General features: G+C 39.7%; 1 protein-coding gene across 48 annotated transcripts in view; it reads right to left on the bottom strand.

Annotated features, from left to right (window-relative positions):
* chico (insulin receptor substrate 1 chico) overlaps positions 1–15,385 on the bottom strand; it is a 182,111-nt gene that overhangs the window by 48,079 nt on the left and 118,647 nt on the right. For all 48 annotated transcript variants that reach the window (XM_067088011.1, XM_067087976.1, XM_067087993.1 and 45 more), the window contains 3 exons: positions 6,282–6,370; positions 2,009–2,131; positions 467–738 (listed from right to left, as the gene is read on the bottom strand). In XM_067088011.1, coding sequence (XP_066944112.1) covers positions 467–738; positions 2,009–2,131; positions 6,282–6,370 — 484 coding nt within the window. The remainder of the gene's footprint in view (positions 1–466; positions 739–2,008; positions 2,132–6,281; positions 6,371–15,385) is intronic.

Genomic DNA, 15,385 nt, shown 5'->3' with positions numbered 1-15,385 from the left:
GGGCACTTGTATTCAACACTTCACCAGCCTTTAACCAATCATTGTCCCTACTTTTACCTTTTCTATCTTTAACATTCTGTTTTTTGTAGAGGGCAATACCACCCACATCAACATACTCTCCCATCTTCCTATGTTCCATTTACCCTCACAACTCTACTCTTACTCAGCTTACAAACATTGCAAGCACTCACATTCTTAACTAGTTTCTGCGAGTGCTTTATACACAAGCATTAATATGTCACAACATACAAGATCCAAACAGTACATAATTAGTCTATCATCTTCATACATAATGAACCCTGTGAAACATAACAAACTTGCTGCCTAATCAATAAAATGTAGAGAAACTACCAAAATCTATCTTAGGAAGATCACATTTTTTACTTTAAATAAGAAGTTGCAGCAATAACTCTAGTAAATAATCATCTAATTATCTCTTTGAAGACAAAAAGACAAAATACAGTACCTGACTAGATGTGTATGTTGGCCAGGAAGGAAGGCTAGAACCAGGAGAATTTAAGGGTGCCATTTGCAGATAACCTGAACTTTCAGATCCTACACTTCCTTGGCCTTGGGATGGTTGAGATGGAGCACGATCCATAAGCATGTAACCCCCTCTATCTGACATAGAACCAACGATACGCTCTGATGAAGGACTAGCCATCTCCAAATAATTGTCATGCGGCGACGAAACACACTGACCATCCATACTGCTGCCACTTACAGGGGACACTAAACCTGTAAGCATAACATTTTCAGGTAATGATCAACTTACAAATCAAGCAAAAACCAGATAACAGAAGATACTGTACCTTCACATCTCTGCTAACATAGATATAATTTCAGCCATAAACCCACATTTTTGTTGAAATAAAAAAATAAAAAAAAAACACCTCCCTAATCTTTAGCTAAAATAACATTAAAAATGGAGCACAACTTAACTACTGTTCAACATATTTTTTTTCATTATCCTTACAAAATTTAAGTTTTTAAATTTGTGTAAATTGAGGGCTGACTGTAAGTACAGGCAGTTCCTGGTTATCGGCAATCCAGTTTTCGGCACTTGTCTAGCGATGAAAATCGGTGATTTTCAGCGCCAGTTTGCGCTGATTTCTGCCAATATGTGCGATTATCGGCACTGATAATCGCGTATGGCACCAATACATACTCAACAGAGGCGCCGAAAAAACGTTGATTTTTGGTTATCGGTGATTTTCACTTATCGCCACACTGTCCGAACAGAACCTCCGCTGACAACTGGGCACTGCCTGTACCCACATATGTATACAGTATATCCAGGCATAAATGTGTACCCTGCATGCCTTATATATTTTCAAGCTTGAATCACTCTGATTTGATTTTCCTTATCAAAAAAATCAATTAACATATGGGTACTTTCTGTCCAGACAAATACTTATTTGGATCTTTATTTCAAGATCCATTTGTTCATCAACTTTTCTCTGTGCATTTACGTCCCTGCAGTACAATATCCTCTCCCTAAAATACCACCTTACACCTTATATTTAATCCAAATTTTTATTTCACCACACCCTTTTCCACTGACTTAGACCTGGACTACTGCACTCATTCTCTTGGATATACAGTATGTAAAAAGTGTTCTGTCACAAAATTGCCCTTCACACACCTACCTTCCTTTGTCACTATAGCTTTAACCTTATCTTCTAGTTACTATGTGTGTGCATGTATACTTATACTGCAGAAAAGATCCTTAAGAGGATTATCTTAAGTTGGGTAACAAATTCTAGCCTGCTGATACAGACCGCGGTTGCAATAGTGAGTACTGTCCCTAACTTTTTGTCTCCCAACTTAATGTTTATCAGGCATTATAGTTTATCTAGCAAACATATCAGATGAATAAAATATTGTGTTAATATTCAGTCTATTAAATTTAAAACTATTTGGCAAGATGCTACTGAAAAAAGTTGTAACTTGTCCATCATTTATAACTAAACTATATTTTTTTTTATATTAATCTGTGCTTGCATACCTTTGCTAAGAGTGGAGATTGTGCGACTATTAATAGGAAGGGTGAAGGGCGTCTGCAATTGCTCGCGGGTATGAGTACCATTTCCTCTCTCCATTTCAACATAACTTGCTTCTTCATCTATACCTGTTGGAGGAAATGATAATTATCCAAGTGTTAAATGAAAAAAAAAAAAATTTAATTTTTCAATACATAAATTAAACCACAGCTTTCAAACAACAGATTTTTCTAAGAAGTTTAATGCTTAAATAAACTACTTTGTATATGTAAGGCAAAATTTAAGGAATAACAGTTAGTCACATCATTAAAATTCCTGCACTTTCATCCAACTTCATTGCAAACAGGTGATCATCTGTAACAAGTCTTCTTCTCCATGAAACTTTTACACTTATTAGTCACAAGGTCACTCAAAGAGTTAATATTATACAGAAAAGAAGAACAATACTTCCTACCATATAAAGCTAGGTAGAGAGAAAAGGAAAGAAACAAATTATTAAAAGTTTTACAATTATTTTTCAGAAGTGGGTTTTCATAGAATATTATTTCATCTTCAGCATTGAACTGTATTTCTGAAAATAATCTTGGCAGAACTTTTTGGGAGAAGCGAGCAGACATAAGTATTCTATTCATCTTCTGGCGTGCAAAACTTCCTCTGATGCATCAAAGTTGTAAAGTAACTTGCTCAATCTGCTGGACAGCAGGAAACCTTCTGATCCACAGATCAGACTGTTCATCTGATCCAAAACACAAGTAGAAAGTAGCGACCACAGAAATCAGAATGACTGCTTTGCCTCCTGAACACACACAAGATAGGCTTGATACAGGCACAGTGCTTGCCACTCCGAGATCATTAAGCATATAATACACCATGACTTCCACATTCCAACTCTGCCTGTAAGGGTTCTGGAGAAGAACCCTCAGGTCCTACCAGATTCCCCAAAGCAAGAGGCAGATCCTCTTCCAAAAGTGAGACTGATAACCAATCTAATCTGGTGAGTGCTCTCAGGCTGTATACACGAATGATCGGTCATAGCTGTACCGATAGCTAAAGACTGATTTGCGGATTACGTGTACACACTAGAAACTGAGGTCCTCATTCCTATACAATCAATCAAAACTGAACTGGGAGCTACAGTAAGTACTCATGTGTGCTATCATGCATGCACACACCAGCAGGACTCTCAAATGAGCAAGAAACTTCTTAAGTGCCCATACAATCATATGCACACAGTTCACCGCAATATGCAATGATATCATAAAGTAGTGACCTTTACTGCATGAACCCTCTTTTGCACACAAACAATCCAGGAACTGTTACACATACAGCAGGAATTCTGGATGAACCAGACATCTGAAGGTTCATAAGATCACATTCGTAAGATCATTACAAAATCCATTTCGGACACAAACTTCTGGGGATCAAACATGCACTGAGCAAGACAGTAATGAGCAAGACAGTAAAGCCATCTCTTCTCTACATACTTCAGCAGAAGTATGAATGGGAGAGGTAAATGAAAAAGGGGAGACAATGGTTCACAAGCATGCTTAGATAACCCTATGCCAGCCCAACATATGGCAGATGTACCAACTACAGTTGAGCAAATACTGTCACCAACCCCCAAGAAGGATGGTGCTCACTCAAAGTCCAATGGAACTTATGGCGAAAGGGATTCTGACACCTCTCCTTCTTCACACAGAAAGAACAAGAGGCAGAAGAAGGTAAAGGGGATGAGGAGGAGGAGGATGAGGAAGATGACAGGATCCTGCAAACCTTCACCAAACTTCATCCACGAGTCTTACTCTCCACATGCAAGACAACTGCTACAGGAGGCTAGACAGCACCGAGTTCCTTAACAGAAAGAGAACAGCAGCAAAAAATGGATCACTCGCAATACCAAGCTGAAATGTCTCTCAATAATCCAGTAAAGCTGCTAACAAAGCATATGTTGGAAGTAACAAGCCATGAGCAAATGCCACTATCTCACCATGGGAGGGCTTGGCACATGCACCTGGGCCAGTACTGTCACAGAATGTGGGCTGGTCACTTACCCTTAAAACCACCAGTCCCTTGCAAGAGCAAAAGGTTGGGAGCGAGGGGCATCTGGTAGGAAGGAGCTGAAAAGATTTGAAGAAACCTGTGTAACATCTTTTGGCCTTCCTCTGTTGCGCTGAACCTCTCCACTGCAAAGGAGACCATCCAGCACACTCTAGCACCAATGCAGAAATACAAAATTGGCTACACTAATCCAAAGGACAAAGTAGTCAAACACCTGATTATGTCCTTCACGTCTAATTCCATTGTTCACTCTTTTTTTTTAAATCTACATAAAAAGAAAATAGAAACACCATACATACTATGATAAAGATGAAAGAAGTATCAACCTGATGAGCAGTCAGGAGCACAGAAAGATGTCTCACCTTGACAGTGGCTGAGGAAAAAGTCCAAGTGAGTGGAGGGTTCCCCAATTCACCCACCTATTTCTAGTTAACTACCTTATCACCAAGTTTCAGTAACCTACTCCAGCTCATGCTATGGAAGATTCCGACATAAAAGGCAATGGTTTGACTTCTCTTAGGAACTCTCGTAGGAACACTTACCTATTACAACAAATTAGCGTAACATGACCAATGAGTCAGTTCCAGACTGTTACAGAGCTCACCCACAGGATTTGTTCCTGAACAAAATGTGTTAACTAAATCAAGGTTTAGTTATGGGACATTGGACAGCTAGGAGAACAAAAGGAATGGACAAAATGTAAAAGGAGAAAACAATGCAGCTGGTGCAGAAGGGCCACTGCCAAGGACCACCTATGGTGTGGCACACATGGCATAATGAAAGTGGAACCCCCTTGGGGAAATGTAAATGTGTATAGACAGATGCTGTACAGGTTTAAGGCCAAAACAGACCATTCTACAAAAATATTGTTTCCAACAACTTAATGACTTCTGTCTACAGTACAGTACTTGCAGCAATAAGAAAAGATTACCCTTCTAACTTTTGGCAGTTCTAGCAATGGTTACATTTTGCTAAGTGATAAGGGCAATGAACTAATCATATCACACTGTGTCAGAGGCATCCCTTCTTACAATATGGAAAATTCTACTTAATGATAAAAGCAATGAGTTTTTCCAGGAATACATGTCAGTGTAATTCAAATGCTGGTCTTCACAAGGTCATTTTCATTGTTTCTCTGACCTACATTCTTAACCTTAAGTTATTGTAATTTTGGCTTTGAACTACAAAATACAACTCAAATTCCAGCACATTCTACTTCCTTTTACACATAATGCTTCATTAAAAGTTATGATAACACTCATGGTCTGACTAGGAAAACCACATTGTTTGAAGGAACCACCTTGATTTTTAAACATAAAGATTCACTCCACAATTACAAACAACCTACAAGATTTCCCATCAATTTTTCAGATGTAAGATCTAAATACATGCCATACAAAAAAAAAAAAATCAAGAGATCACAAAAGAAGTATAGGAGACTAGCAACAATTATTTAATTAACCACTATTCCAATTACAACATTGGCCTAAATAATAAAATAAGGCAGGAAAGCTGGCAAATAGTAATCACTATTTGAGATTACAAATTTCACTCAAAAACATTCTTTACTGTCTGTGGAAATGTCAAAGTTCAAGTTTACCTAAGTTTGTAAAACATATAGCAATGCAGTTATAACAGATGTCCAAGAAGTTATATAAAAACCATTTTATTCACTGCTGCTTACATTAACATATATATTCTATAAAATTTTAATTAAAAATCTCTGCAACTTGAGCAAAGAATTTAACTAACCTTAACAGTAAAAATTACAGTGAATAATCCTACATAAACTATTAACCAAAAATACACTTCTCTACCAAGAGAGGAGCAACTGAGGATATACAGTATCAGCCATTCCTAATTATCTATTATCAAAACTTTGAGAAACTTTAATATCAAGATTCCTTTCAACCCATTACCATTGCAATTTTTGCAATATCTGAAAAATATTTTTTCATACCATGCTCCCAGACCATTAAAGCAAAAATCCATAGTGGAATTCTTATCACATCTTTTACAGTGTAATGTCAACTACACTCAGCATACTCAAGACTCAGTCTTTCTTTGTCACCAAAACAAGACCAAAACACAAATACAAATTAATAAATACAAATTAATACACCAAAGTCCCAATTCACGAATAAGCATAGTACTCATAGTAACAATTTCTTTCAAATGTTTGAAACAACTAAAATTGTCAATTAATGCTAAATCACATACCTGAATTTTCTACATCTGGTGTTTGAGAATTTGGTCCATCACATTCATCTACAGAAGTGTTAGATTCCATAGACTCACTTGAACCTGGACTGTAATAAGACAAAATATGAAATCAGTTCTTAGGAAAAAATAGAAAATAATGGATTTGTATTAAGTTTACTGCTGTATACATAAAACAGGTGCTCACTGCTATGCTTCAACACCTATAGGTGATCCTTGTGCACTTTTCCTTAGGCAAAGGGCAAAAGATAAATGGTAGTTGTCTTCAGGGGCTACTTGGAAACATAACAAAATATCAGTCTTGACAGCTGTCTCTACTCAAAGAACTTTATCAAAAGTTTTTTTAATTTGGTAACTGTCCATATGAGGACAGAATTTTGCCTTCTTATATGTCATTCACCATTCCAATGAATGCTCCAGTCTCCCCTGCCCAGAGAAGGGGGTTTTTTAGGTTTTTGGCATAAGTACTAACATGGCCAGATAAAGAGACAGAAAAAGAGCAGTGAAGAAACTGTCAATTGTAAGAATCAGCTGGAACAATAACTGGGGTTAATTGTCAAGGCAAATTCACCAATATTTTAGAATGTAAATATAAGCAAGCTTAGCTAAACAACACAGTATTTAATACCAAAATAAAAGTCAGAGATGGATGATGTTTCTTCAATATTTCCTTGCTCTGTGGATACTCTGGCATTTATCGACAACACATTGAGAAGCAAATTAGGTTTGATGTTCCATATCAACTCCTGCCCTAGAACAGACACCTTGTTGTTCTTTCCCAGACCAAAGGAGTTGAAACATAAACCAAAACTACTCTTCAAAAACATTAATATACTAATATACTTAACTACCGTTTATATTTACTGTACTGAAACTATTAATAATGTAGTCCACAGAGAATTAATCATAAAATGAGCAATTACGAAATTATAGTGTTCCCAAAATTTGCAAAGATAAAAATGACATTTTTGTAATAAAATAAAGTTTTATGTACTTACCAAGTAATTACATAGCTATTAGTTTCATTTATTCGCAGTAGCTTCGATTCAAATTTCGTGGTAGCGACACCAATGTTCTGTGTAGGTGACTAGTCTCACCCCCAATGAAATAGTTAGGAACGACTTTGCAGAGAATTCTCAATCTGTTTATGCTTATGTCCATCAGAGGGGAGGAGGGAGGGCTCTGATCATGTAATTACTTGGTATAAAACTTTATTATAAAAAGGTCATTTTTATATACAGTAAGTAACTTACCTAGTAATTACATAGCTGAATCCCACACTGACAGGAGGTGGGATACATGGACATATTCTACTCTAAAACATTAAGTCATGTAATGAATTAGAAATAGAAACGTTGCTAGCATTAAAAACAATGCTTGTTGTTCCTTGTTAGTTAAGAGAGCCTACAGTATACACTGCCTCTGGCTGGTCCTCAACTTAACCTGTAGTGGCAAGGCAGTAAAGCCGAGGGTCGCCTCTACTAAAGAGGGAGCTTTGTAGCGGAGGAGTACTCCAATCACTACCAAAGCACCAGTGGAAGTTATGCAGTCAAGGAATTATCTGATGGCTGGCAGAACTTTAAAGGTGCCCTTGCCCTTGGCACAGTACCATAATCAACAACCAGATTATGTTGTCACCTACTGAAGTAAGACCTAAACCCATCCACTAAGAGTGCCAGGTGCTCCGGGTACATTGTATCCCGCCCAGATCCCCAAAATTCGACACTTCACTACAAGGTGAATAGGCAGTAGGAGAAAATCCTATGCTTCCTTCCGTGATACCATGCCAGTAACTAAAAATTGCAAGGTACTGCCAAATTTTTAAAAAACTGTTTAAACTCCCTCAAAATGAGAAACGAAGAACGATCATACCACCAGTAGGTTGACTGTTGAATGGACATATGGGGTATACTGTATAGTGTTTGAAAGCTGATGAGGTAAAGGCTGTTCTGACATCTTTAGCTTTCACTAGGAGGAGGAAAATGCTTCTCTTAAATATGAGCGTGTCTCAGAAGATAAAGTCCATTAGGATAAAGGGCAAGATGTTCTAATTAGAGAATGAGACAAGCTCTTGTCTTACCTCCCTGGGTTATGGATGGCTTGGGACCACCCACTTTTTAGGCAATACCATACCATCCAGCTAGGCAGAGCTCTCTAAATTCCTCCTCAGAGCTAGTGAGTGCTTCTAGCTCTCTGAGAATGAGCTGGTGCCAGGTGCAGTTGCTGCCAGAAGTTCTAGTCAGAGAAAGAAAGTAGTTCTTGCCATTAAACCATAGGTTCTGGATGACCTTCAGACCTGAACATTCAAACTGAATGGAAAACTTCAGTCTTCCTCAGAGCTAGTGAGCGCTACTGGGTGCTCAGAACGAAAGCTGACATCATAGCCAAAGCTGGTGCCAGGCTATTGTTAGTGGCAAGCGAGCAGGGCACAAGATGAGCTATGTGGGTATTGTCTGGTGCTCCTGGAAGACACAGATGTCCGTAAAATTCCTAAGAGAATAAGAAAAAATGGATCTAGGTCTTGGATGGGTCCCTGTCCTTGACTAAAATCCAAGAAGAAACGAGCAAACCACTTCTTCTCCCTTGCTTGGGCGTGTCAGGAACTTCAAAGGAAATTAAGATATGGATGCCAACGAACTAGGACTCCATGCTTATACATGAGTTATGCATAGTTTGATACCCCTTCATGGGGTAATTGTAAAAGGAACATGGAAGTCTCGCAGAGAAGACGTAAGCCCTAAGGTACTAACTTCAGAAAGTCGATCCCCAAGTCTATAAGATGACGAGAGAAGACTGACTTCCATGTCTTGCAATGGTCTCTGCAATACGCCTAAAAAAAAATCTTCAATGATAATCCTCCGGACAGTCTGGAGTCTGTCATGGAAAGATCTGACTACCTTGGATGATCTCTTAAAGCGAGGTTGTTCGAGAACACACAGTGGGGGAGGATATTGTAGAGTCTGCCCACAACCGAGCATGTTCAGGGACCATGATATAAGCTAGAAAATGCTAGCAGACAATGTAATTTGGAGTTAGCACGAAGATTGTGTTGCTCCTTCTTGACTGTGGTGAAGGGCGTGAAGAGAGGTAGTCTGATGGATCTGTCTATAGCATGGGGTCTGTTGCACATGCTATAGGGATGGTATGGACCACAAAAGGAGGAAAATGAAGACCTCTAGAAGGAGCAAACAGGTCCAAGAACAGGTCTATCCTGTAGATTCCACAGATCCCAGCAGCCTGGGATTGACGGTCTCCTTCTGACATCTCAGTACGCCTGATAGGGCTTAGTTCTATGCACCGATCAAGAGACTAGAAGACCTGATTGATCTGTCCACAGAAACAGGTCTCTTCCTATAGAAATGGGGAGACGTGGGGTAGAGCCTTGCTTACATAAAACACTACAACTGTGGTCTAGTCTGAATGGTTATCACAGTCTAGGAGTGCAATAACATCAAAAAGCATTCAAGTTATTTGAAGAAACTTCCAGCTCTATGAGAAGGAACTGAAGGATCTGTCTTTCCAGGGACCACACCCTGAAAAAAAACCCCGGTTGCTTAAGAAGGCTCCCCAACCCATAACTGAAGCATTGAAAAGAAATCCAGGACTAGGTTCACGGATGAAGGAACTTCCTTTGCAAAAGACTAAGTTCAGATAACTATTAGAACAAGGGCTCCAGAGAAAACTTGTGCTGTCAGGAGGCCAGCATCTGGCAAGGAAAAGGAAGGGTGCTTCATGCATCTCCAAAAGATTCCATAGCCATGAAGATTAAAGGAAGAGGCTATCTGGTTCGTCCTCTATCCACTGTGGGCATGTTTCGCGTTGGTGATCATGCACTCACAGCCAAAAAAGCAAACTCGTAGAAGGACGTGCAGAACCACTGGCAACCGTACAAACAAGCTGCCAACTCTGCAGACTTTATGACAGCCAAGAGAAAACGTCGAAATCCTTGCAGATTCAACAAAAACTGAACTTGATAATGCTTAGCGTGGACTCAACGATACCCTTGTACAATAACAACGACATGCAGAACTGTACGGTGAAAAAAAATGAAGAAATTTCATACCCGTAAGAACCTGGGCCCTGTGAGCTTATGCCAGACGAATGGAGAAGGCCGCCGAATGCTAGAGATATAACGATGAGCGCTCTAGTGCAGGTGTTGGGCGCTCGATGAATACGCCAGGCACTAGGAAGTGGCACCAGGAGCTCGGGAAAGGGTCCAAGAAAACGGGAATTGGTGCCTTACAGGAGAGGTTGTTCCACCAAGAATGAAACTGCAAGAAGACCGTGAGAAGGAGATAGCTTTGACTGTTGACAGGAAGCATATAACAGCAACTGTCAACAAGTAGGTCTTCAGCAGAGTGAAGAGCCAAGAAGCTTACAGCGTTCAGTCTTCACCCAAAACCTTGGAACTGAAGTAAAATCCGAGGCCTCGCATTTAGGTCTGTCCAATCTGGCCAGCATCTTGCGGGCACCAGAGCTAGAGTAGGCTCACTACTAATGTCCCAGGCACAAAGGGGGAAAAGAGAGTAAAACTCTCGGGCCGTCTGAAAAGAGATTCTTGGCAGATGGAAAAACTCAAAAATCCGAGAGATGCTGAAAGTTGACAGGAGGACTCTGGCCAGTGTTCCTGATGGCAGTCATGAAAATTAGGACTTCTAACAATCTTGACAGGAAAGTCTAGATCTGACAAGGCACTAGAGTGAGGGAAGACAAAAGACACTTGTCTTGTTCCTTTTAAACGAAAGCCAATTTTCCAACCTTGACAGATGCTTATATGACGAGGAAATAGCCCAAAGAGGGAGCTTCCTGCAGCAACTCAACACCTCTGACCCAGAAGTCTTCTCCAGAGGTAGACTTGGTCCTTACTAAATGGGAACTGGTGCACAAGACAGGACAACAGCGTGTTCTTAAAATTCAGGCGCTGAACCAAAGAGGAACTAGCGCTGAACACAGCAGGTTAGTGCTCGGATCCCTTGGATCTCACGACATGCTTGGATCCCCCAGATCCCCCTGTACACTTTGGAGCCATCTCAATCCCACAGTACAATTGGATCCATCAGATCCCACTGGACACTTGGATCCATCAGATCCCACTGGACACTTGGATCCATCAGATCCCACTGGACACTTGGATCCATCAGATCCCACTGGACACTTGGATCCATCAGATCCCACTGTACACCTGGTTCCATCTGATCCCACTGTATAATTGGATCCATCAGATCCCACTGGGCACTCAATCCCACTGTATAATTGGATCCATCAGATCCCACTGGACACTTGGATCCATCAGATCCCATTGGACACTTGGATCCATCAGAACCAACTTGAGACTTGGATCCATCAGATCCCACTGGCCACTTAGATCCAACAGATCCCACTGGATGCTTGGAGCCATCAGATCCCTCTGTATGCTTTAATCTCAGTGGATGTTTTGGACACTGGGCACTCGGACTCCGTCTGCTCTGACACTGTTAGACACTTGGATTGAAAGAACGTTTGGCATCCATTACTGGCGCTCCACAACTGGAAGATATGCCTCTTCAAAAGCCAAGATATGCCCAAAAAAGGCATCAACACCCAGTCTACACTGGGATCCATGTCTGTCCACACTGGGATCCTAGAACAACACCATTGATGCCTCTTGCATATATTGGGATCCATAACTGTTCACAATGGGATCTGTATCACTAGAGGACCAAAAAAGCACAGCATGATTGACTGAGGAGCAACTACCCAGGGGCAAAAAACCCTTTGGACCCCCAAGGACCGATAGTATGCCTTCTCCTGGGTTTAGGGGAATCTGACAGGGACTGGGTTTAGGAGATCCGATAGGTCTGGATAGCCACATCCTCCACTACACATTCAGTAAAACACCTTTCCAGTGGCTGTCTGTCAATACCTGGGTCCGGCAACAGGCTTGAGTGAGGGGACGATTACCCGTGTGTAACCCCCCCGACCTCCCTGGGATTTCTAGTATGCCTCCTCCCATGTTTAGGGGAGTTTGACAGGGACTTTCCATCTAGGAGCATCGGGGGGCGAGTAGACCCTCCTCCACTGCACAACACTTCACTATTCCAAGGTTAACTTCTGTTACCCCAGACACAAGACTGGCAATGGCATGGGGAGGAAGCGAGGGAGCCAGGCACGGGAGCAATACGAAAAAATTAGAGGGCTACTAGTAGGAGAGAAAAATGGATGGGGAGTAGGCGCCAGACTACACTTGGATCCACTGGCTGCTTGGATCCGCTGGGAGCTTGGATCCACTGGGCTCTTGGATCCGCTCAAATCTCACTAGGCAGTTTGCCGGGCGCTGGGTGCTCCCAGGTGTAAATGGCACCAGGCAACTGGGCATCAAACCAGCTAGTAGCTCATAAGCTAAGAAATCGGAAGCTGGTGAGTGTTCCTGGGCGTTTGGAGCCAATCCTCGGCTATCAAGAACGTCAATTCTTTCAAAAGCCCAGTGCAAACAAAATAAGCAAAATTCTCTCCTACTATGTTCTGCCCTTACACTTTTTTAGTTCTCTCCTAAGGAAAGCGTAATAAGATGATTTTAATTAATTCTTGAAGTACACAGAGTACCATCATAGAGACAAATCTCAACTCCTAACAAACACTGAGACTTATAGAGATATAGTATATCATTATCGGTCCTGCAATGTTTACGTTTTATTAAGCTACTCGATAAATATCGAAGCGAATGCTAAGTTTACTTTATCACATTACTTGGCAACACTTCACATTATTACATTACTCATCGTACAGAATGCAAAGTTTACTTTATCACATTACTCGGCAGCACTTTACATTATTACATTACGCGTTGTACAGGTGAGTAAAACCGAAGATTGTAACCTCACTACTGTAGCATCAAAACAATCAGTTCAGTAGTGAACGTAAATATTGGTTCAACAACGAACCAATGTTTACATTACAGTACGCCACTCAGCAAAGTAGTTAAACAATTAACTGCAATTTTCACTGTAAAAGCAAAAAATTTATATACCAGACTCCATTTAGTAACAACAAAACAAGGAAAAACTCATCCTGAAAGTTTTCGGCTGAAGCTTCTCGACTTTCGTCTTGAACACTGAAGTCTGGTTAAATAATGCGCAGACTGAGGATTCTCTGCTAAGTCGTTCCTAACTATCTCGTTAGGGGACAAGACTAGTCACCTGCACAGAACATCGGTGTTGCTACCGTAAAATTTGAATTTAAGCTACTGCAAATAAATGGAACTAATAGCTATGTAATTACTTGTTAAGTTACTCATATAAAACAAAAATTTTCAGAATATATATGTACAGTAAACTCTTTTAGGTCATGAATGCAGTAATACACACTCCATTAGCTAAATCCTAATGATTTCAATTTGTAAAAGGTACAACCATGGTCTAAGAAAGAGAAAGTCTGTTCACAGTTGACCCAAAATGCGACCAAATTTGCGCATGACATCACACAGTGAGCGGAAGGGCTATTTACCTGTCAGTTAGGTAAAGGGAGTATAGCAGAAAGGAGAGGCATAAATGCAACTTTTATACAGTGTAGTTATGTGTAATTTGGTAATTGTCACTGCAGAATCATGCCGAATATTTGTGCACTATGTGAATGTACCTCCAATTCAGATTGAAATACTGACCTTACTTTTAATCCATAAAGAAATGTCCTAAACTAGATTAGATGTTATAATTTCTCTTCAGATTTTAGGTGGATACAATGAAAGAGTAAATATAATGGTATTCTATTCAAGTAAAGTTAACTGTTCATAATAAATCAGTTTATACAGTTAAATATATTGGAATACTGTATGACAAATATTTGCCACTTAATAATCAAATGTTGCAAACGATTAGATGTCACAATTTTATTTTTAGATTTTTGTTGTATACAAGGAAAGAGGAAATGCAATACTAATAAATTTTTGCTAATTACCAAAGTACTCATTTATCTATTTTCTATTTAATTAAAACATATACAGTAAACATTTCAGCAGACTTTCTATAAAACTAATGTCCATCATCAACGTGGCTTAGGAAATTTTTGTTTTCCAACTTAAAGAGAATTGCTAAACTAGAACTTTTTATCAGGGAATCAAAATACCAAAATTTCCTTTGCTGAATACATTTTTGGCGTAGTTAATCTTTTTACAGTACCTGGGCAATATTTCCTCTGTGCCTTTGCCCAGTAAATAACAACTTCAGTTGACTAAATGCCATCAATTATGAGATTAGGCCTAAGTTATATCATGAATTTCATTTTTCAACTATTAATTGTTGATTAATTAAATCCTTGTATCTATATATATAAAGAATGGATGTATATACAATATGTATTTGTGTGTGTTCCAGCATAAATCTGAAATGCACTGAGCAATATCAACCAAACTTGGTATACATGACTTACTATCTGGAAGATAATACCATGGAGGTAAGACATCACTAGCATCAAAGGGCACCAAAGGGTGGGGTGGGAAGGGCTTCCCTGAAACAGGGCTGGTTCTGCCCATAGACTTAGTAACTACACAAACTCTACGGGTTTATCATACCTCATTTCGGTATACATATGACTTACTATCTGGAAAAGAATACTGTAGGGGTAAGACATCCCTGGCACCAAAGGGAGTGGGGGTGGGAAGGGGATGACATGTAAAAATGACTGAAAACAACATATATTATACTGTAGTATCTAATCCATAGTTTTCGAGGTCGCTGAGATGAATACTGTAGTGACATTCTAGATGCCCTTTAAGTCCAAGTTCAGCCCCAATAGGAATGGGGGTGAGAAGGGTGAAATATAAAATATCAAAAACGTTGGGCATTGTAACTGAAGTAACTATCTTAACAGAAAAAGAGAGAGAGAGAGAGAGAGAGAGAGAGAGAGAGAGAGTGTGTGTGTTAGTTAGTTTATCGGTTGTCATCCAGTTTTCCAGGGCAGCATTGGGTTGGTCAGCTACTAATATATAAAGTTCAACATTCTATGAAGGAAATGAATCTTTTGTTGCCTTTCCAGTGCCTTTATGAACAATCAAACTATTCTATTTTGCTTAATCACATCAGTTAACTAATCAGACATTGTCATATAAGTTACTGCACTGTTAGCAATTA

The sequence above is a fragment of the Macrobrachium rosenbergii genome, chromosome 44, assembly GCF_040412425.1.
Source record: "Macrobrachium rosenbergii isolate ZJJX-2024 chromosome 44, ASM4041242v1, whole genome shotgun sequence".
NCBI lineage: Eukaryota > Metazoa > Arthropoda > Malacostraca > Decapoda > Palaemonidae > Macrobrachium > Macrobrachium rosenbergii.
The sequence above is the reverse complement of the archived record's forward strand: the minus strand, read 5'-3'. Positions and strand labels throughout refer to the sequence as shown.